Source organism: Nipponia nippon, unplaced genomic scaffold (assembly GCF_047370975.1).
Source record: "Nipponia nippon isolate SJK-2023a ecotype South Korea unplaced genomic scaffold, ASM4737097v1 scaffold_12, whole genome shotgun sequence".
In the NCBI taxonomy this organism is placed as follows: Eukaryota; Metazoa; Chordata; class Aves; order Pelecaniformes; family Threskiornithidae; genus Nipponia; species Nipponia nippon.
In genome coordinates, this window is record NW_028262313.1 from 23845033 (window position 1) to 23868718 (window position 23686).

The following is a 23686-nucleotide window of genomic DNA, read 5'->3' on the forward strand; positions in this document are numbered from 1 at the left end:
AAAAGGCTGCAGATCTATTACGCCTACTGCATCTTAAGCGGGGAGCAGAGGGGTTGAGAGAAAAGCCACACACGTTGCTACTGAAACCAGCCTGTACTTCGTCGCATCCATTTCCCCTCTCCTTCCTATCACGCACAGCCGCACCCTCAATACTACTGCCTGCCTTCATCAGGGGTTCAGGGCTCACAACGCACCTCGCCGCAGCCCCCCTCCAAGGGGGCACACTCCTGACAGGGCAGAAGCTACAGATCGTTTCAAGGAAAAAAGAAGCTAAAGGAAAATCTGGTCTGTTTTTCAAGAAAAGAAAAGGAAAAAAAAAAAAAAAAGCTTAACAACAAAACGAATTACACCTCCTAACCCTTCCCTCACCCTGCTGCATAAACGCCAAAGCAAACTGACTCTCTGCAAAAGAAAACACTGTTTTCAAGAAATCTCTGACAAGAAAAAAGGTCATTTTACAGCCTTTCCCATCTCCCCCCGAAAGCATGTTTGCTGGCTGAAACCTCCTAATACAAATACAAAGCTGGGACACGAGCAGACTCACCATGGCAGAAGCTGTTAATCCTGGCTTTGTTCATTGGAAACCGTGGATTAAATGCAGAAAAAAATATCAGCATGACCACTGGCCTCCTTGATCCCCCACCTCGGCCACCCCAGCACCATCCACTGGAGGTGAGAGGACTCCCGGCCAAAGACCTTCCCGCAGGCAGTCAGCTGGAGACCTCTGATTTTTCTATGAAGGCCAACTGTACCGAGCTAATAAAATCTGCCCTCATTTACCCAGCCATCTAATTTCTTGTTAGAAGCACAGAGGACATCCCCAGCCGCGCCAGGGCTGAACAGCAGGGGTGGGAGCAGGCGGGGAGTGCGCGAGACAGCCGGAGCGAGAGCGCACATGCACGCAGGCACGCCGCTTAACTGTTTCCAGCTCTCCGTAAGCCCTGCGCCAGCGGCGGGACAGGCTCGCTTCCCCCGGAGCAGTCGTCCCTGCGGCCGGGGGCGTTGCCGTCCCCTGCAGCGAGCGGGAACGCGGCGCCCCGGAGCAGGAAGACCGAGGTGGCCTGTCCTGGCCGCGGCACGGGATGCCCGTTCCAGCCAGGTGGGTTGCAGCTTTCAATTGCAACTGGAAAAATTAGGTACCGAGATGTTCAAGTGTGAAACTTCGCGCAGGGCTGCACTGCGCTGGCACCAGCCTTGGGAAGCGGGACTGACCCTGCAGTAAGCCCGGAGGGAGTAGAGTGATGGACACCACCAAAACCCCCTTTCTCGCCCCAACAGACGCTGCCTGCTCAAACCCCTGACCTTAAACCTCAGCTGAGTGGCTCCTCGTGGGTGGCTGTCTGCAAACGACGGGAGCTGCCAGCCACTCGCAGCCAGGCAGGGCGGCGCGGGTAAATGCAGCCTTTCCGCGTGCAGGAGATGGGAGGGCTGGGAAAACTGAAAGCAAAGACTGATCCGTCATAAACTTCCCAGTCCCTCAAGACACCAAAGAGGACTAAAAGCTTTGGAAAAAGATGGTTCACGGAGAAGACCAAGAGCACCTGCTATCCAAGATACGTAGACTTAATTGCCTAATTTTCTACAGATTCCTGGTCTGCGTTCAACCCATCGGTGCTTCGCCTTGCCCTGGGAGCGCTCCTTCCCTCCCCGCAGGCAGGACTCGCCTAACCTTTTCAGGCAGACCGAAGCTGAGGGAAACAGCATGGTCCAAGTGAGAAGCTCCGGTTGACATGGGATTCGTCTCTGTAATGAAAAGCACATTCGCTGCAACTGCACTTCCCCGAGTCGGTGCTTTTGGCATAGTTTACAGAATGAGCTGTGAGATCCCCTCGGTTGAGCAGGACCTGGCAGGGGAGATCCTAGGTCCAAAGTGCAGAAGGGGACAGTAGAGAGGAGCAGGCTGGTAAACACATCTGTGAGCAAACCTTGGACAGGAGCAGGATGAAAACACCCGCACACGTGGCAGCAGGGGTGTCCAGCTGACAACGGCGATCGCCTTGCAGATGGGGAGGCGTCGCAGTGGCCATCCAAGTTACCAGCGACCATGTGCAAAATTTCCACCAACACAGGAGGAGTCAAAAGCTGCTTCCAAATGTGATCTCACATCCCAGCAATGCAGGGAAGTACCGGGCCTCAGAGACAGCCGTGCTGCTGCCCTTCAGCGTCCTTTAACGGAGGGTGCCTTGGCTGCTGCCCGGCCCAGCACACAGCACGCACTCCACTAAAGCTGCTCAGGGATCCCACAAAGCTATTTTGACATAGCAGGTCAATGAAATCCCTGAACTGAGAGGCCTTGATCCTCTTGGAGCTGAAAGCAAGCACTTCCCTTGCAATGAGAGTATTGCTAAAAACAAGCCAGCAGTGGACTTAGCCAACAGATAACAAAGAATAACCATATTTTAGCATGAAAAAGGCCTTCCTGTGCACGCATGACAGCAAAGACCCCAAACCCAGCTGACGCTGCAGGTGCACGCTGGAGATGCAGGATGGCGCTGGCCAAGGCTGGCTCTCCGCGCGGACACGCGCCACCCACACTCACGCCGGCAGCGGGACCGGGTCCCAGCTGGGGTGAGATGTGCGGGAAGGCACCCGTGGCTGCCACGCACGCATCCCGCCCACTGCAACGCCCTCCCCCTCGACAAGGGGATTTTGGTCCAGCTCTCCTCAGGAAAAGCCTCTTCCACCACCATCCCTGGCCGGACTTTCCTGTCATTAATGCTACCGTGGCGCCACAGAAGGAAACCAGACCGCAATTTCCAGCTGCAGCAAAAGAGCAGCAGCTGCCTCCCGGGTCTCCAGTCAGCCAACATCTGTAGGTGGGAGAGAAGGGAGGAGAGAGCCTTTGCTGGCTCCAAAGCGATGGGAGAGGCAGCTGGGCGTCCCCTCATCTGGAACAAACTGAAATGGTGCCCAGGAGAGGAGGCTGAGAGGGTCCCTGAACCAACAGCTCCTTCTGGGGCACAGAGAAGGTCCCAGTGCCACTGTCCCCTTCACCCGTGGGAGAAAGCGGGGAGCTGGCACAGCCCATCCAAGGGGCTCCCTGCGTGTCCTGGGGAGCTGCTGCCCGGAGAAGCGAGGGAAGGGGGTCCCAGTGCCAGGAGAAGACCTGGCTGGGGACCTGCGGGCTGGCTTGCTAGTTCACGCTTCTTCTCCAGCTGGCCTTCTCCTGGTCTCTCTGAAGTCTGGCTGTAGGGTGACCGAAGGAGGGCTCGTGTGTTTACCAGACATATCCTGACACAGCTGACAATAAGCTGTGTTGATTCAAGTCAAACTTTCCACTAGGTCACACCATGGGCTTCAACACCAGGTTCTTTCTTTCTCACCTTGTTTCTCATTCCCGGTGGGAAACACAATAGGTCTCTCATCCCCTGTCAAGGGATACAGCATTGCAAAACATCCCACCCACCCCTCAGCTTGCTTCCTTACACCCTGGTAGATAAGACAGAAGAGGCCAGCGCCGGAGGCAGGACACCAACCCAAGGACCACTGTGGTGGCTTCTGCCTTCTCCAAAGCTCTCCTCCAAACCCAGGACCCTCCAGACCGCGCTGTCCGGACAGGCTGCAGCGGCAATGAAAGCACAGCTCATGAGCCCATCATCATCACAAGCAGAGTAAAACCTTAGGACAAGGGTGGAACCAGACAGCACGGACCCGAGGTTTATGGAGGTCACCTGAGCCAAACAGGAGTCCACGACTCTCTCTTTTTTTTTTCCCCTCTCTCCCCACTGGAAGGAGAGGGTGCTGGGGCTGGAGTCGAAGCTCAAGGTTTCCTTTTCTTTATGAAGCTAACAGGAGCTGCTGGAGAGAGCAGGCCAACGGACTTTTTGAGAGTAGTTTTAAAAGATGTCACAGTTTTGCAAAGAGACAAAGCAACATTTAAAAAAAAAAAATACAGAAGTCTCCTTGCCAGGAATGTGAGGAATGTCAGGGAATATTACAAAACAGGATACAAAAGCTGGCCTCAAGCAATGTTATAGATTCATATGCTGGCCTGACAGTCAAGATGCTGAATCCCAATGGAAGACAAACCATAGGAACAGCAGACTCAGCTTACCTGGCTTGGTCCCATCTGCCTGCCTCCCACCAGCAAAGCCAGCGCAGCCACCTCTGCCGGCCAGCCCTGCGCCCCTTTCCGCAGACATGCCCACCCACAACCCAGCCCTTTATATATAACATGGCATTTTCTGAGGAGCTGAAGCAAGCAAAGCCTCACGGGACAGGGCCGAAGAGCCTGTTCACATTACGGCAGAGGGAGGATCTGAGGATGCCCGGAGGGAGCTGGACTGGTCCGCAGCCGAAGGACAGTCCTGAATCCCAGACCTTTGCTGTAAGCAATAGGAACCGCTTCTCAGAGACGGTTAAAATGACTCTCCTCTTCAGTTTTATTAATTAACCAAGTACTTCCCAGCCTTCCAAGAGATTTACAGGCATATGAGTTCACACCCCCTTGCGCAGCTATTCCAGCTCAAGGGAAGTTATGACGCCGAACGCATCGGAGTCGGTGCTGTGGCTGCAGACAGCAAGGTCAGAAGCAGAGGAAGACCTCCCCAGGGTCAGGCCAAGGAGAAGCCCATGGGTTAGAAGACAGCAGGAAGCCCTAATTCAACACATCAACCATTTGCAGCAGCAGCAATAGAAAACAGAGGCCAGTTACTGGCAAAGCAGCGCCTTTTGGCAGGAATGGGCATGTTTTTTCCAGCTTCCCTTCCATGTGAAAGCCCCTGTGTAAGTAAAAGAAGATTTGTCACAGCAAGACCTACTCGGGGTTTTCTTGCCCGACAGCACAATGGTCTCGCTTGTGCTCGCAGCCGGACACAGCGAGGAGGAGTCTGCTGCTAAGGGAAGACAAATTCCCCTCCTGATGGCGGGGTTATGCACAGGGCTGACGAAGGCTCCAGCCTGCATCCAATGCTTTCTAGGGGTTATACAAGGAGACCTTTGCCCTAAAGACAGTCATACTGGAATATCCACCTGCAATCACACATGGAGGAAATTCTCCAAAAAAAACTCTGCCGCAGTGGCCAGGCACAGTGGGGAAGTCCCACTCTGCCCATCATTTTAGGGCAGGAGGATCAAAGCAAAGGCTGTCACGGTGCTCGCCCTGCAGTGCTCGAAGCCCGTACGACCCCGTGTTGCTGGGTGAGGGACCTTGGCAGCATCGTCCCACCTCCCCGCACCTCCGAGGGGCTGCCCGCCCGTGGAGCCCCCCAGGGCCGCCTCAGTCCCATACTTGGGTGCTTTGCACGGCAGTATTTTACATGTGTAAACCTCCCCAGCAGTCATCTTTGCATCTTTCAGAACAAGACTTTAAAATGTTTATATCTTCTCAAGCAAGCACTACTTCTCAGTCTCACTAGCGTGCGGCAACCCTCCTGTTGACATTTCTGAGGAAATCTTTGCCTCAGAAAACTTCTACCATAGAGCTGCAGGCTAACGTCATTTGTGGTAAATCAATCAGCTCACATCCTTCTGGAACTCATCTGTGTCTATTTTTATGAGTCGCTAATTTTTGACTCACACATGCATGTTTTCTGAAGGGACTCAAAGCCCCTAATTAACACTCGGCGCTCACAAGTGGCTAGAAAATCAAGTGCTGAGCTGCTTTGAAACGGCAGGCTGTGAAAGCCTCTGTTCCCATCCCTCTGGGAAGGGCTGGCCCAGCACGAGTCCTGGTCAGCCTTGGCATCTTGAGGAGGTGAGCAGCAGCAGCCACTGCAGTCGCTAGCTATCCAGCCCCATCTGAGACAGCCTGTACTTTGCTTTTGTCTGAAAAAATGCAAGTTGCAGTGCCTGGATGCACGGTTGCTCGCCTGAAGCTTGGCTGCGCGAGCTACAGCCACGTGCACACGGACGGGCACGCTCCCACACCCTGCCCGACACGCCGGCTTGCAGGCGCAGACGCACACATGCACGCTGACCCGTGACCGCTGCACTGAAGGACTCGCTGCTCCTGCCTGCCGGCTGCTCACCGAGCGTTTCGCTCCCACCTGCCAACAACCCGCCTGCAGAACTGCAGAGCGTCACGAGGTGCCTCCTGGCTGAGATCACCCCGCTGGACCGGACGAGCTGATCTTAGCTCTCCCCAGCTTTCCAGAGCATTCCCAGAGAGAGGTGTGGGATACGGCACCTCATCCCACTTCCACTGCAAAACTCACCTGTGCCCATCCCCATGCCGGGACCCGCGGGCTGGCACTGGAGCAGGATGCACAGGACGGCTCGGCACGGGTGGACGGGGCTTCCTCTGCCGTCCCCGCCTGCGCTGCTGGGAAGCAGCACACACCATTCCTCCCTCCTGCGCCTGCCGAGGCTGGAGCTGAGCAGAACCCCTTTCTGTCCTTTCATTTTCCTCCACGCAGCCTACAGCTTTCCCCCTCTCACTTTTTTTGCCCCGAGGAAGGTCTAATGCATACCAAATACTGGTCCAGGCTGTCCATCAAAACAGCCCTGCCAAAAGGTGGGGTTGCTCCAGGTCTCAGCGCAGCCACCAGCCCACCCTGCCAGAGGATGCCAGCCCAAAGCAAGAGGGTAGGACCCGCGCATGGTCTCCTGCCCTCTGACACAACCTCGGCTGCTGATTTACCCCACCAGCATCACTAGACAGGTCGAGCTGAAATTGCCTGTGCTCATTTTCCCTTACTTGCTCTCCTTCTTTTCAAGCCCTGCCTGCTGTTACTGTTTTCCCATCCAGACAAAGAGCTGTTACTGGATAAGTCACACGTGCCAGCCGGCTGGGCCAGAGGGATAGCAAGGCAGTAACCAGGAGGCGTTCGCAGCTGCCCCACGGCAGGCAGGACATCCCCCACCAGCTGCCCGGCAGCTCTGCACCACGGCAGGTCCATGGCACCCACCCGCCGCCCCGGCCGGGCAGCGGACCGGCTGCGGTGGTCGTGCAGGCAGGAGCTCGCTGGCAGCCCGTGGTTCCTCCTGCCCGTGGCCGGCAGAGCCCTGCCCGCTGCTGCCCCCAGGCAGAGCTGGAGATGGGCAAAGGGGAGCAGCTCCTGTTAGAAAACAGGGAAAGCGCTGTCAGAGCCGCTAGTGCAACACTCGATACCCCGATGGGCTTAGGAGTCTGGCCAAGAAACAAGAGTGCCTCAATAATCCGCAAAACACAGACTTATGCAACGTCGAGTTATATTTATCCGTGCTATCTCCACGCTGCCAGGAGCCAGTTACAAGCACAGCTCCTGTTCAAAGAGTGGCACGTACCACGAGAGAGCAGGTAACTTCCCCAGGTGAAGCACTGGGCAGGTGACCGGCTCTGCCAGCGCAGCCAGAGAGAAGCCCAAGGACGCCTGAGGTCTCCGTGTTCATTTGCAGTAAGGAGATTGGGATCCGAGAGGCTCCAGGTCCCGTGAGGCAGGACCCCATCCCGACCCAGAGCCAGGCAGTCGGGGAGGGCTGGCCCTGCCAAGACCCGTGTTTTTAATTCACCATGTTTTCCTCCTCTCTATGGAGACAAAACATAAAATGTCAGTGAACCTTATCAAATACTAATCATTGAGACTTCCGACCTCATTATCCTCTGCCTTCTCTGTCAGCTGCGGCCAAAGAAACAGAGGTGCGAGACGTGGGCTCCTTTCACAGGACCCTGCCTGGGGAGCCCCAGTCCACCACCGCAAAACGAGAGGTGCCAGCCCAAAGCGCAGCTCGGCCAGGGGAAGGGAGAGGGGGCAGAGGCAGGGGCTGCCATCGCAGCGTGAAGGGCTCGGCTCAGGGTTTGCTTAGCTGAGAAGGGGGCAGGAAGGAAAAACGTCAAACCACGGAGCTCTGCCAAGTGCTTGGCGCTGCTTCCGGCAGCAGTTTTGCAGAACTTAATTAATGAGCAAACATCTGTGGTTTCACATCCCGTAAAGAACATTCACAAAAACACACTCCATTCATGCAAAAAAAAAAAAAAAAAAAAAAAAATCACTGCTTCTCAAACAGGTGGGAAAGCTGTGGAGAACAAGAGTGGGAGAGGCAGGCACCACCGGCGCAGGCTGCAGCAGGACGGCTGTACCCCAGCCCCGGGCGGCAGCAGCAGCAGCAGCAGGACGGCTGTGCCCCAGCCCTGAGGACAGCGTGACCCCCACCGTGGCTTCCTGCGCAGCCCAGCGCTGGAGGAAGAGCTCTGGGGCACACCCAGCTCCTCTCAGAACAAGCTCCACCGACAGAGAAAGCCAATCCACCGAAAATTTGCCTTCAGCCCAGTCCCAGCCAGCCTCCTGCTGCCCAGAATCCTTCAGCCACTCGCAGCCTGCTTGAGTTGCCGGCTATGTACCTCTTTCTTGCAAGTCCAAGGTCATGGCTAACAGCATCCGTGTGCCCAAGGAATGGAGCGTGAGGCACAAAGCTCCAGCTTACCAGCAAGCTCTGCCTTTCCTCTTTCTTGACTGCTTCTTCAATCCCATGCTGCCTGTCCTGCCACCACCACAGGGATCTCTGGCAGTGTCTGGGGACCAGCCAAGGAGGACAGGACTGGGAATGACGTGGGCACCACACAGCTCTTTCAACCTGCATGCCAGAGTAGGAATGTGCTTTCCACCAGGCACGAACACGTCCTCACCCAAGCCCTTCAGCTGCAGGAGGACCCTCCCCAGTCACTACCCAGCTTCACCTCCGTGTCGCTAGCGGTGGTGAGGCACCCAGAGGTGAGCAGCAGAAGAGCAGAGGACCGTGCAGACCAGGGTTCACTCCCATCCATGGCCAGGAGCAGACAGCCAGGGAGGAGCAACCAGACCAGGACCTGCAGCTCTTCTTCCCCAAAAGCTGCCCCGGGGCTCCCAGGGCCCCGGCAGCCCATGGAGAAACCAGAGGCTCTGGGGAGACAGCTCAGCCGCCTGGCATGCCCACCACCGTGCCACCCGGCAACCAGGAAGTCCAAAATGGGAAGGATGAAGAGGCACACGCCCCTCATGGCAGGCGTCTCATAGACTCATAGAATACCAGGTTGGAAGGGACCTCCAGGATCATCTGGTCCAACCTTTCTAGGCAAGAGCACTGTCTAGATGAGATGGCCCAGCACCCTGTCCAGCTGAGTCTTAAGCATGTTCAGTGTCCTTGCTCTGGGGACCACATCTCACATCTTCTCTGAAAAGCAGAACTAAAAGCGTACTTTAGAGAATTAATTAATCCAACAGTGCAGGTTTGCTTTCACAGTGGGGGTCCTGGATGCCAGCAGATGTCACGGCCATGCCAGCAGGGAGGAGGCGGCAAGCTCCCCCAGCACCCACATCTGTGCTGCAAAGTGGAATTTCCAGCTTCTCACCACCAAACACCCATTCCACCCACCACCCATCTTAGCAGGCAGTAACGAGAAGTAAGACCGGCCTCCTGTTTCACCAATAAACACATTTATCCTATTTATAGCAGCTATTCAAGAAGCCAATTGCTGTTTTCTTCAGTCACATCTCCTATTTAACCATCCTATGGGAAAATTAATTCACACTTTTTTGCTTTCTGGATCAAATGTTTAAAACCAGAGCTAAGAGTCAGGTGGCATTTTCCCAGTTACCGAAGAGAGACAGTTTTGGTGTCTCTTTGTAGCTTGCCTGGCTACAAATCTGACCGAGAGCAGCCTGCAGGTTTTTTACCCAGAGAAGCTTAACAGATGCAAAACCCAAGGGGAAAGAAGGCCAGGGCACCAACACAGCCAAAGCCAAAGCCTTTTGACTCCGAAGCAGGGAAGGTTTGGGCATTACCCGTGCTGCCCCAGATGAAGCGGTTCTGCTGGATGACGGGGACACGCCGAGCAAACGCGGTGCAGCACGCGCTTCTGAAGGCTTCTCTTCCTCCCGCTCCCTTACGGCGGGTAACTCGGACGGAGGGCGCGATGGCGTTCCAGCAAACACAACCTCAGGTCTCTGATTCCCAGTGAAAACAAAACATCTTTAAACAAAATCAATTCAATTCTTTCCAATGCTTTCCATGTCACGTTTGGCAGAAATACCCTGCACCAGTGCAAGGAACGCCCCTGGCCGCCGGCAGGAGCCCTGGCCAGGCTCGGCACCCACCGCACCGCAGCCTCAGCCAGAGGACTGTCCCTTGGAGGGTCTCCAAACCCTCTCTCTCTGCAGTACCTACAAAAGATATAGAAATTATGCAGCTTCTTTTGTGCTGGGAATAATCCTCATCACACCAACCAGCACCACCTTATTTTATTTACTCTCTCCCACTCTTCCCCTGGTTCCTTCCTCTTTTGCAATCTGGATGTCAACCAGTAGACCAGCGGCTATCATTGTACATGGCCGGGTTTGCAACCAACATGTGAAAGAGCGGTGCTGATACCAGTGCTGCATTTTTAACTCTTTTTTTAACTGCTCTCTCTGCTGTGCCTTGTCTCCATTTCAACAGCGGGCATCTGGTCACGGGCCCCACGGTCTGACTCCCGTTCAGACATACAGGAACCCACAAGCAAATATTAGCAGGTGGATATTTGGAGCATTTTGGCTTGGGGCGTGTTCCAGCAGAAGTGGCACCAACTGGCCCCTCCAGACAGAGTCTTGTTGGAAGAGTGGACACGTACTGGAAAATCTGAGCATCCCTTGCTGGAGCAGCGGCCAACCGAGCCAGCGCCCCAGCAGCAGCCTCACAGCAGGCATGCTGCCTTGTTAACCCCTGCAAAGAGGCAGCCTCCAGTGAGCCTCCCAAATGTTTTTGAAGGATATCTACAGAATACCAGTGTTCCCAGTTCAGCCTTTTCACACTGCCTCATGGCCAGCAGCACTTTGTGGCTGGGACCACCGCTCCTTGGGTTGCCAGAGCTGAGCAACGCTACCAGTGGCCCCGGCAGAGACAGGGCCAGGAGCCAACGCGGAACAATGGAAACCATTTACAGAGCAGGAAGCTGCATCTGCTGGATGAAACGCTATCTTCAAACAAGACGTGTTTGGATAACTCCAGTTTCATAACTCGCCTCTTCTGATGTTAGGAAATCACAGTAATAAAAAGAAAACAAAATGGGGGAGAAGAAACTTGGCATAGGGAACAATGGGAGAATTGCTTGAAGCACGGCGCTGCCTCGGAGGTGAGCCCAGCCTGCTGCGTCTCACCCGGGGCAGCGCAGCTCCGGCTGCAGGCTCCAAGGACCTTGCACAAGAATAAAGGTCTGATCAAATATCAATGGGAAAAGAGTTAACTCTGCACTACAGACATCAAGAGCACAGTAAATTTTGATGATCCTACATATTACTGTGCTTGCTTGCTTGATTTTTTTTTGTTTTCAACGGAAATCAAAGCCGTCTTGGGGGAGGGAATAGAATTAGAGGTGGTCAACGAGCCTCAGAATTTGGGGTCTGGCATGACTTATCTTCATCATCTTAAAGGTGATGGAAGGGATGGTCTTAAAGGGTGAAAGGGGATGACAGGTCGCCTTTTCTTGGCATTGACCACTTCTTGGGCAAAGACAGACAGCTGTTTTCTGGTGTTAGCAGCGGTGAATTACTGTGAAGATAAACCTGCCTGCTCCATAAATTCCTAATGCTAACCTAAAAACCCTACAGATATTAGAGAAGGACTTAACGGTGCCTTAGCAGGTCACTACTTAGCAGGAGAAGCAATGAGAGGGCAGACAAACACAACAGCTCCTCAGCCCCAAGCCCAAGGCACTGCTCGCTGACCCAGCACAACGTGAATTCCCACCAGAGCTGCTGCCCGAGCCGCGAGGCTGACTCGAATCCTTACCCCAAATCACGCTCCCTGGCTAGGGCCAGCTTCATCTTCCAGAGCACATGGTCCCCCTCTGATGGCTTTTGCAGATGAAGGAATGAACAGCCCTCACCCTCCGTCACCCCACGAGGTGCAGGAGAGCAGCGAGCCCATGCTGGGTAAATCACCCTGCGGTTCAGCCACACCACAGCAGCCAGCGCGGCACGGCACGGCACAGCACAGCATGGCGCCCACGAGGACAGCCCGGAGCAGATAATCCCCCTGCATGGTAACTCCATTTTGCAGAGGAACACAGTGCACCCACTCGGCCACCTGCTCTGCACGGCCCCTGGCTCCAAAACGTGCCAAGGGGGCAAACCAGCCCCAAGAACAAGGGGGGGGGATTGCAAAGGCAGGACTTGGTAACGGGATTTTGTTCCTATTTTTAAACACTAAGGCTTTAATGTAAATCTGGGCTGGCTGCTCCACCGACAACTTCGTACTGACTCATCTGTGCAAACGGGTGTTTCGGGTCCCTGACGCCCTGCGCACACCACCTCAGCCCCACCGCGGGCAGCAGCGCTGCCGGGAGCCAGGACGCGCAGGACCCCGCTCCTCGCCCTGCTCCGACAGCCAGCCGGTCCACTGGCACTGCTCCTGCAGCTGCCACCTCGAACAACTTAGGACAAGGAGCCAAAAGCTGAGGTCACTCAGCTCAGGCCACCGGACCCCTCCCCAGCACCCACCTCCTCTCCCCACCCTCCCCAGTCCAAATATAAACTTGCTTCCAGGAAATGCCTTAAAGAAAAGGCACCTCCCTGAGTCCCGAAGAATGCCCAGAAAATAAACTGTCTCTGGACATGAAGGAAATGGCTTTTTTTTTTTTTAAATCACACTGCAAAGCAGCTTTAACCCTTTCAGTCCCTGCTGCAAACTCAATCACCCACATGCCTCAGGCCCTCAGGGTGTTTCCAGGTGTCTGTGCTCCGGATTGGCGATGCAAGAGGAGCCTCCTGCCAGAGGTCCCTGTGTCCTTGCACCATCACTGGGTCTTGAGCAAAAATGGTCCAAAATCCATAATCCAAATGCAAATACTCTTTCTGATAAGGAAAGCACTGGACCCTCAAAACAGGCTCATAGCCTGGGACCCACTCTTAGTTGTAGGTAAACGCAGGCTCCATTCCCAAAGCCGCTGGGCAGAGGAGGAACTCACACAGTTTCGCACAGTTGTTCGCATTACTGGAGGTCCTGCATCGCCCCGCACAGCTGGGGAGGCCGGGGACAGGGGCTGCGCCTCCCCCTCCCCACCCGACCCCTTCTCCAGGAGCCCTCCCGTGGGGCGCGTCGGTCCCCGGTCACCTGCGAGGCTCCCTAAGGAGGTGTGCTGTGCCATTCTGCAGCTAGAAACGCGGCTCCCGAGCTTCCTGCAGAAGGCAGGGACGGGGTTCCCGTGTGGAAACAGCTGTTAGAAAGCAGCCATGAGGAAGGCAAAGCGGGGTGTCCCGGGCCAGCCCCCCAACCCCCAGCAACACTAGCCCCCAAACCCCAGCTCCTGCCCTGCGCAGGCACAGCGCTGCATCTGCTCCAGCCGGGCTGGGGAGCAAAGCAACATATGGAGGCTTAGGAAGGACAAACACTGTTTTCATACCAACATCCCTACACAAAATACAAGACAGAAAAAAGAGAAGAAATCCAGAAAATCCAGGACACAGAGGCAGCTGTCTCAAAACAGTCGGTCAAGGAGGCTCTGACGCAGACAGCCCAGCACGGGGAGAGGAGAGCTCACCCTCCCCGGTCCCTCCGGGGGACCCGAGGCAGCACCGTGGCAGACAGAGCATCTGGCATCCCGGGAAAGCCCTCCAACCAACGCGCCGGCCCAGGCACTGCCGTGGCCACAGGCACTGCCAGGGCTGCTGGAGAGGAACAGCAATGGGGCAGGACCAATAAATAAAACTTGGTGGCAGGTTTCGGTAGTGTCCCCATGCACTCACAGGTCACAATCTAGAGAGAAGGCAATTCTGTTATCTCTCCTCTACAGAGGAGAAAGCCAAGGCAAAGCCTCTCCTGAAGCAGAGCCAGGAGCAAAGCCAAGAGCACAGCCCAGCTCCCTGCATTCGCAAAAGCGCTTCCCTTGTCACCGGACCGCAACGCCTCCCTAAACGTGCCCCTTAAAAAATGTATACTCAGGGCTTTAAGTCTCAGATGCACAAAGTAGTTTGATACAATTCAGCTGCTGCTGCAAAATGCCTAAAATACTTGTTGCTTTTTTTCTTTTTTTTGAACAGCAGCAGCACTGGAAAAGTTGTGCTGCAGAGATGTGTGCAGGCCCTGGGCGTGGGAAAGGAAAGCAGCAGGGTCAGCTTCCACTTGGCTGGAAAGCAAGTGTCTGTCCGGAGCACAAGTCAAGGGTTCAGCAGGAGATCACGCCTGCCTCCCAAGAAGAGAGACAATTTCTGCTCAGTCCATGACTTTTTGCCTCATGTATTGATGTATCGAGCGCCAACAGCCCTGATCCCTGCAGGAGGAGAGCCTGCACGAGCTGGCAGTTATCCTGGAGAGCGGTAACAAGTGCTTTGGGAGAGCTCTACAGGAGAAGGACGCTTCTGCAATGGCCAAGCAGGGTCCAGGAGAGCAGGGTCATTTCTCTGGCGGTGCTGAGACAAGCTGTGCAAGGAAATCCAGTGATCAAGTAAGCATTTTGGTATCTAAAGCCTCTGGAGATGCCCACATGGAAGGTGTTAAGGAAGAGCAAATCACTCAGCAGGCCCAGCGGATGCCCTGTCCAGCTGATGTTGGCAGTTTTGAGGATGGACATCTCCAGCAGATGAAGTCTGCAGTGATGTGAAGTGCACAGAGGCACGTGCTGGGAACACAGCCCCAGCTGGGAGAACCAGGGGAGCCCCGGGTACTCCCATCACTGCACTGCACCTGGGATACATTTTAGTGGGACGGTAAAAGCACCTCTAAACTTAAACAGTCTTCACAGCAGAACCGTGGCATGCATTTGTCGCTGCTGCCAGCAGTGCACCTCCCTCAGCCTTTGGGGATGGGGAGCTGCGGTGTCGGCTGAGAGCCCCAACTGCTGCCCAAGCAGGCGGCCGAGGGGGTTTGGGATGCTGGCACCACCGCCCCATCCCTACCCGCTTGGTCCCACGTCCCCGGCGTCCCAGCACCCGTGCTGACAGGCTGGCAGGGCACACCCAGCACCTCGGCTGAGCAGCTCCGGCATCTCAACAGCAGGCGCCCTTGCCGGCCACGGACTCCGCGCCGCACTCGGGTGCCTCTGCCACGGGACGGTAACTCCCGCCAGACGGCACGAGCAGCGCGGGAGGAAACGCTGCAACGTCCTACAGCAGCACTTGTAAATCACTTATTTGGACTTCAGCTTAATTTCTGCAGCCCGCTTGTCACACTACCAGCCACGTTACAGGATAGCCACAACACAGCACTCATCCATCCTCCCGACAGGATGAGGCCCTGGGAAGACAAACAGCAGACACACAAGTACCTTCCTCTGCGACTACCGAACAGCCTCAGCCGAGCTGGCCTGTAGGCAGAGACGATTTACGCACCACTGAAACTGATGAGGCCATATAACTGTCCCGCAAGAAACGTTCCCTGCTCCAAATTAGCAACAAAAGATCAAAATCAGAAACATTTGCAATGGAAGATAAAAAGATTTGGAGATGGGCGCAAGGATGCTGAATGAAACAAAAGGAGGAGATAAACCGCTGCTAGGGACGTGCTGGCTTTGCCGTGGCCCATCAAGCCACTGCTCAGTCTCCCATCAGCAGGGGAAGGCTCCCTGGGCTGGAGGGGAATGGGAGCAGGACGATGGGACCCGTGCAGAGCAGTGGGGCACCCGGCACACGGCAGGTACTGACGACCTGTCTTCTCACATACAATCTCAGGTGCACTTAAGTCCTTCAAACATTTTTTTTGTTAGAAGCCCATTATTTTTAACTGGGGGAGAACCACTGCTTCCTAAATTCTTGCTGCTCCTGAGACACTGCCATAGCTCCCAGGACTTCATCCCAGGAGAAATCACACAGACACAGTGCGTGTCCAGCCCCAGCCGTTAAGGCCGGTGCATGCCCATGCCCGGGAGGCTCATGCCGGTGGCTCTCACCAGGGGCCAGCCTCCCCGGAGGCTTTGCTCGGGGAGGCATACGGTGGCCGTGGGGCAATTCTCTGCCTGGGAAAATGAAGCTGAAACGCCGGCCCTGCCGGCCCAGACATCCTGCTCTGGCCCAACGACACTGATGAAACGAGGTCAAGGGCGGTCTGAGTCACCTCTGAGCATCACTGCCCCGCAGCCTCGTGACACCTCTGCCTGCTGCTGCCTGTGGCCATTCCCAGTTTTGCCGGGAGCAGCAGAGGGAATCGACCCCCAGCCACCCCTCGCCAGCCCCCCCTGAGCAAACCTCCGCCTGCAGCCCTGGGAACCGCTCCACCTCCCTCCCCAGCCTGACCCGCTGCCCCCAAGCCCAGCCTTTAGCCCAGCGCTTGCAACAAAGCCTCATCCTCTTCAGTCCTTTTTTTTTTTTTTTAATTCCTTTTTTCTTTAAATGCTCTTTCTTTTCCTCTCTCCCTGCGCTTCCTCCCCCAGCCCCAGGCTGAGCTGCCGGCTGCAACCCTGCAGACAGGGGTCCCTGGTGGGAAGGCAGGAGGGGCAGGAGGAAGGGGGACAAGTCCCCCGGCCCCTCTGCGTCAGCCCTGCCCAGCCCGCAGTCGCATGGGAGGCTCGCAGCTCAGGGACGGATCCCTCCACGCCTGCAGATTTACTGCCCTGGCTCCACAAACACCCGGTTTCCAGCTGGCGGCCTGCCGTGGGGCCGTCGGCTTGACCTCGTCCCCCCAAAACACGCGGCTGGAGCACCCGGCGAGGGGTGCGGTGGAAGCGGTCTGTTGCCATTCCTAGAAGGCATGGGGAGAGAGCGTGACTCCTCTGTGCTGCACCAGACAAAAGGGCATTCAGAAACTGAACTTGTGCCCTTGACAGCAGTGAAAATATTCGTGTAAAATCCACGGGGCGGGGGACGGGGGAAGAGAGGGAGAACAGAAACCCCATCATGTACCTTTGCAAATAAATTGTACCAGAGCAGTGCCACACTTGTGGGTCAGAAACACCCTTTCCCGCTGCCAGCCGCACACGCCTGCACGGGCAGCGCTGACAGCGTGGAGCACAGCCCAGCACTTTCCTTAAATAGTGGCATTGATCGCTTGTGCCCCAGCGAGCTTTGAACACAGGCATCAAAGCCTGCTCCCAAGGGGCGCAGCGAGCCCGTGAGCGGCGCGGAAGGCGCAGGCTCTGCAGGCCCCGCACACATGTTGCGGTCAGATGCTTTCCACTCCCAGATAAAGGGCAGAAAATCCCCCAGCACACCCGGCTCCTGCACCCTGGGCCCCTTGGGTTCAGCGGCGTGCCATCCCGGGAGGAGCCGCCGAGCTCCTGCTCCCAATTAAGCAACGGGAGGCCCAAGCGTTGGCTGCAGGGTCCATGGAAATCCAGATGTTCACCCCAGGACCGCTCTGCCTTCCCGGGAGTTATCCTGACTGCCCTGTCAGCCTGGGCTCTCTCGTCACATCGGACAGACGGGGGGCAAAGCAACGGCAGAGCACGAGCACACCCCGCTGAAGGCTCGTCCCCTCCTGCAGCACCCCGGGCTGCGACACTGCGCACCTCCGCCTGGGTCCGCCCCGGGCAGGCAGCGCGGCGGGGGCAGAGCCGGCACCGGACGAGGCTGAGCAGGGACCCCCCCACCCTGCCGCCGCGGGGCTCAGCCTCCAGCTGCTGCCCCCCTCCTGCCCTCGCCCCTCACGCGGGTCAGTGGACCCGAGGCTGACACGACATCCATCCCGGTGACCACCCCAAGCTCCCGCTGCCTTCCCTGCCCCGAGCCCAGCAATCGCAGTCGCAGCAGCGAGCGTTTTCCTGCTGGCTTAGCTCCCGAGCCCCGCACGAATGCCAGACCCAGCTCAAAGAGACTCTGTAGGGACCAGCTTGCACCTCACATACATGAAGTGTGACACCAAACCGCAGCCTGGCCCCGCTAGCCAGCAGGTTTTGGTAGCCCTTAGCTCCCCCTGACTGGCAGCAGCAATCCGTGACACAGACCAGGACATCTCAGTGGGACCTGTAAGATTGACACTAGGAAGCCACAGAAGGGGACGGCCGAGTTCGGCCATGGGACAGCACAAGGAACTCAAGCTGGCAACGTGCCTCCATGCAGCGGGATACGAATCGGCTGAGCCCCCTGGGGAAAGTCCCCCAAGCTGCTGCGCTTGTTAAGGCCCGTTCCCAGCGCCAGCCATTAACGGTTACTCTGCCTGTAACCGGCACTGGGTAACAAGTGCCTTTTTCTGATAAGTGATCCCTCAACTGGCTCAACAAACAGCTCCGCCGCTGCGCGCTGGGCGAGCGTGCCCACGTGGCACAAGGACCCTGTCGATTATTAACCGAGAGGCGGAGGGAAGAGCAGCCGGCTGGCGAGACACCCACCCGCGGGCGTCACAGCTGAGCAACCAGAGATGGGGCTGGATGCCCCGGGACCCAGCGGGAGCCGCATCCCACAGGCTCGGGGTTGGCATCCAGGGTCACCCTGGGGGAGCACCGAGCACAGGAGGGATGAGCACGGAGCGGGGCAGCACGAGGCCAGCACGGCCTCTGCACCTCCAACAGTCCCCGGTGTGGAACCGTGCAAATGACGTGCCAAATTAATCAGAAAGCAAACTGAGACAATGAAAACCGGCAAGCCATCACTTCCTGTACCTAAAAACGAATTTATTGCTGGAAATATAGGAAAAGACCCTGTCTCTTTAAATTTCTGTGGCCAGCCCCAGCAGCCAGGAAAAGTTAATATAATTATCCGGAGGTGACTTTCAGAAGGGCTCGCACAAGAAGGGTTATTGTGGCTCAATGATTAACCGGGAGGGAGACCCCCGGCCTTGCTGGAATGTGGCCACGCGCTGCTGCCGCCACTGCCGGTCCTCTCCGGAGCATGCGGGAGCTCCGCACAAAGATTAACGAACGGCTCATCCACGCCAGCCCTGGCTCCGGCCGCTTTCCAGCACGGCCTTTCTTCCAGCTCTAAATCCAGCCCAACACTTCCTTCACGCTTCCCGGTGGGGCTGGAAGAGCGCGTGGATGAAGGAAAGCTGAGAAACGAGAAGACCCGAATTCCATGCCGACGTCGCCGCTGCCACACGTGCCTCAGCTCCCACCTCAGCTCACCCCCGGCAACGCCGACAGCACCCACGGTTCGGGGTGTTGCTACTCCAGGTGCCTCCTCTCATCTCAGAGTGCCGCTGCCGCCGCAGGACCAGCACGGGCATGGCATGGCACGGGAATCCTGGCAAGAGCAACGGCATCCCAGCCTTTGCAGCCCACATGCTGCCCCTGAAAGCCTTTTACACCCACAAAACCAGCTCAGCTTTCATCGCTGGGCTCTGGTGATAACATTTTGCCAAATCTGGTGGGCAGAGGGATGGAACGTCATCTCTGTTATCCGGCTGGCGGAGATGGAAGGAGATACCCGTGGTACCTGATGCACCGCTGGGCCGGGGAGACGAGCCCGGGAGCAGGGATGAGGTCCCCCTGTCCCGCAGGAGCCTCCCCAGCTCCCCATGCAGCCGGGGCCGCAGCGGCCGTGCCAGGAGGCGTTTCTTGCCTTCGCAGCCTCACTGCCGGCACGCTGCCTGTGTTTGGAGGATCAAACTCCCACATACATCTGAATGCAAAAGCTCTTCCAAAACCACGCAAAGTGCAAATTCAAGTCTGCAAACCCCTGCAGCGGGCAAACTGTCTTGTCCTCCACAAGGAACAAACAGCGCAAGGAAGGAGGCTCGGTTCTCCTCTCCGCTGGGGGATGATTTACCCTGTCCCCAGGAGAGCGAAGCCGGGGCAGCGCCTGGCTTTCAGCAGCTCCCCTCCCGCCTCGCTGCCGCTGCCGCCAGGCTCCTGCCCTCAGCAGCACCCGCAGTGCCGGCAGGGCTCGGTGCCGGCCAGCGTGTCGGCTTGTCCCTTCCCTGCACAGCCATGCAGCAACTTCTGCTATGCCCTCAGGGAAAGGGCAACCTTTCTTTCCCCTACTCCACTTCGATTGACTTTGAGAACTTTCAAATCTTTTTGAAATTAGTACAGAAATCAAGGGGAAGTACTGAAGAGCCCTAAGGCATAACCATATTTTGTTCTGTTACAAAACTAAATCGCTGGCAGCCTGTCCCATGCATACGCTCAGGTTTGGACATTTGAGGCAACGCAGACAACGAATGCCTAACAGGAGCATGACTGGATTTATTCAGTCAGTCTTTTATTAGAAAAGTATTTCTCAGAGGACGCGCAAGTACATGAAGTGAATGTAAGCAGCTCCCCAGAAACCAGGTTTGACACCTGCTCTGCGCTGGGACTTGTTTTGTCACACAAGGAGATCGCTGACGAGCTTTGGGCATAAGGGCCAGAGCTGATTTTTTCCCCACGAGAAGGGAGAGAGGCTGACGGGGTGGCGCGGAGCCGGGCTCCCTGCCCGGCGCAGGGCGAGGAGCGGACCCCGCTGGCGCACGCGTGCGGAGAGCGGCCCCGGGGCTGCTGCGCTGGCTCCGCTAGCCCTGCCACCTCCTTACTGTGCTTCAGTTAAAGCGTAAACATAAAAAACCACATTCGTCGATAAGACCTGAAGTATGTACATGCAAAAGAATGCAGACTTCTGCCAATAACGTCACGATATTGCTCTGACATCCTGGGACCGTACGAGGGTCTTTAGAAGAAAAGGCTCCTCTGCCCTCTGCACCAAGGAGCTGTTCTAAAACACAAACCACAAAACCAAACACATAAAGAGCTGGTGTTTGAGTTACCCATGATCAAACAACCCGTGTAAAAACCAGCCTCTCACCTTGGCAGCGTGCTCTGCCAGATTGCTGCTAGTTCACAACGTGACAAACTACGCACGCACGGCAAACCCATCTGTTTCTACCAAAGACAAAAGTCTCCAGAAGAGATGACGGATGGGAAACGCATGCCCACAGCACCAACAGCCAGAACGCAGCGTCCAGCCTCCCCCCGCTATAGCGCAAGGGCCCGATCCGCAGCCTCGTGATGTCAACACAGCTTTTCCATGAACTCACTGGCTCTCTGGATCAGACCGCAAATCTGTGCTTTTTCCAGCCACCGATCTAATTGTCAGTCATCCCAGCTAGAGGAGGGGTGGAGAGGAGCCCTGAAAGAATCCGAGCAGTCCAAAACCCACAGCCCGCCCATTCGCATCCCTCCCCGAGTTTTGCGATGGGTCTGCTGGCAGCGAAGAGGTCGGCCGCAGAAGGAGCCAGGCAGCCTCACGCACCAGACCCGCCAATGCCAATGGAAGCAGCCCGCAGCCTCTCACCCCATGGCTGCTGGGACTCAGCCCGGGAACGGCGGGGATGCAGTAACGCTCCGCTATGTCAGGAAACGCGTACCAGCTCCGAGCTTCTCCTCCTCCCCAGCTACAGCCACAGCCACCTCGTACCGGCACCGTGCCTATCTGCACACACAGATACCCGGTGCCGAGCAACAGGTAACTCACCTGACAGCATTTTGCTGCTGCTGGAGGCAGCTCCGTCCGGCAGCGTGGCCTGAGCAGCATCCTCCCTCCAGAGCCGCACGTAGCAGACTGCCGGACACCAGCTCCTGAAGTCCGCCCCCTCTTCTCCCCGTGCCCCCAACACACACCCACACCCACACCCACACGTACACCCGGACACACGTACACCCAGACACACGTACACCCACAGCGCCGCAGGCGCCCAGAGGAACCGCAGGTTTCCGATTTACCTTCGGGCTGTGCTGCGCCTCGTCAAAACCGCGCTGCCTGGGGGGGAACTGCCGAGTCCCGGCGAGCAGGGGAGGAGGGGGAGAGGGAGGGGGAGGAGGAGGAGGAGGAAGAAGAAGAAGAAGAAGAAGAAGAAGAAGAAGAAGAAGAGGAAGAGGAGGAGGAAGAAGAAGAAGAAGAAGAGGAGGAGGAGGAGGAAGAGGAGGAGGCGGAGGACGGGGGCTGAAGGACCCCCGGGCCCGGCAGCAGGCTGGGGCCGGTGCCAGCCGCGGCTCCGGCTGTTGTCGGTGTGCGCGGGGCCGCGGCAGGTGCGGGGCTGCGGGGCTGCGGCCGAGCCCCGCCCGCCACCGCCCCCGGGCTCCTCCCGCCGCCCGCCCCGCTCCCGCCCGGGCGGCACCGCCGCCCCGGCTCCGCAGAGCCGACGCAGGGAGCAGCACTCCGCGGGGACCAGCCGGCTCAGCGGCACCCATCCGTGCTCCAAGGGGAGCCCAGGTGCGGGTCCCCAGCTCCGGGCTGCGGGGCCGAAGGGCCCGGAGCTGCGCCGTGCGTGCGTGGGCAAGCCAGACCGCGGGGCCGCATCGGCTGCGGGCTGGGGAAGGGGCTGCCACGACACATGGGAAACCCAGCGCGGTCCCGGACCCCGTCCGCATCCCGCGCTGCCCCTTCGTGCCGCCCCCAGACCCCGGTCCCCGCTCCGCTCAGCCGTCTCCCTCCCTCCGCTTCCAGACCGGCAGCAGCAACTGCAGGGCCCTGTCCTGGCCCCGGCTTCACTGGGAGCGCGCCGGACCGCGGGCTGGGGGCCCCAGGACAGGGACACCAAACAGCTGCAACCTCCCCGCCAGGCTGAGCACCCGTGAGGGTCTCTCGGGCTGTTCCCTCCCAAAGATGAGCCCCAGGACAGTTTCTGGACGGACGCCCAGCTGTCCCTAGCTCTCCCTGCCCATCAAACCAAGCAGGTGGCAAAAGCAGGGGTGCGAGCCGCAGCAAGACGCCGGGAGGAGCAGAGAGGCTGCTCCCGCAGGACTAGTTTCCCCAAAATCCCCCTCACGCTGCAGGGGGTTTTCTTGCTCGGTAGTTACTCCTCCGACAGCACAGGGTGAGGAAGATCCTTCCCGCAGCACACACACATCTCACGATTCGGCTTCTGGATCCCAGACCCGCATCATGTGCGATGGGACCAGCCGCGGACTATTTGCAAGAGGGTGAAGAAGAAAACAGGGGATAGGGTTTGGAATAGTGGGGCTAAGAGGGAAAAACAGGGTTTAAGGTGTACTTAAAGGAGGAATTTGTTCGTGGGAAAGGGGAGACAAGGGCTGGAGGTCAGGAAGCACCAGCCTGGGCATGGAAGGAGACGCAGCAGCAGAGAGGAGGCAGAGCATGAGAGGGAGATGACGGGACACCAGGCAAGAGGCTTGACAGTGAACGCAGAGCAGAGATGCAACGCAGGGAGAGACAGGCGGCGATGTGATTTGGCGTGGGGATGGCCAGAAAAGCAGGAGAGACCAGATACATTGTAGGAATGCCACAAACCCACTTTTCTCTTGAAATTACTGGTTGGGGTTGGGGGGTTGCCCAAGCACCCTAACATGTGAGGATCAGGGGAAAAAATCTCAGTTTTTTCCATTGTTTTCGTAGTCTGAGAGGCTTTTGATGCACATCTTCCTTCCCCAGCCCCAAGCTCCTGACCCTCCTCTCACCAAGCCCCCGGCTGCCCCTGCCTCTGTGCCCCCCGCAGCCCCTCAAGGAGCCGCCTGTCCGCCCCAGCCCCGGCCGCTGGCGGGAAGGGCTCGCAGCAGCAGGCCTCTCAATGAGGCCGTTGTTGCCTTGAAAGTCTCCATACAGCTTTGTGCGAGGGAGCCTCTCGCCAGCCAGGGAGCGGGGGGCGGGCAGGGGGGACCGAGGGCTCCTGCTGCTGGAGGGCAAGCAGCCGGTGCCACCCCCACGGTCAGCCGTGGCGAAGGCAGCGGCTGCGGATCTGCACCGGTGGAGATCAGTGGAAGGTCACTAAAAGAAGGAGCGATGGACGCTGCGAGCACCCTGCTACAGAGCCGCAGGCAGACGAGGGGGCAGGAGGGGAGCCGGGGTACCAGGGACCCAGCCAAGCCTCGACCCCCAGAAGTACCCACGTCCATACTGCGCTGCTCCCCAGCTCCTGGGGAGGGTGACAGAAAGGGACGGAGGGCCAGCAAAGCCAAGCCTCGGGGTGCTGACCGCCAAGCCAGCACCACAGGGGGCAGCCGGGGTGGATGTTTCAC

At 57.5% G+C, this 23686-nt stretch overlaps 1 protein-coding gene across 10 annotated transcripts in view; it reads right to left on the reverse strand.

The window, feature by feature from the left end:
• STARD8 (StAR related lipid transfer domain containing 8) overlaps nucleotides 1-23686 on the reverse strand; it is an 83483-nt gene that overhangs the window by 26331 nt on the left and 33466 nt on the right. Inside the window, exon 1 of one of the 10 annotated variants that reach the window (XM_087749228.1) lies at nucleotides 21434-21729. The exons of 7 other annotated variants lie outside the window; for them this stretch is intronic. Coding sequence is in view for 2 of the 3 variants with exons in the window: in XM_087749225.1 (XP_087605351.1) it covers nucleotides 545-617 (73 nt within the window). In the remaining variant the exon portion in view is untranslated. Of the gene's footprint in view, nucleotides 1-544; nucleotides 935-21185; nucleotides 21296-21433; nucleotides 21730-23686 lie in introns of those variants that run through there. 2 more of the 10 variants (XM_087749227.1, XM_087749225.1) reach the window with 2 other exon arrangements.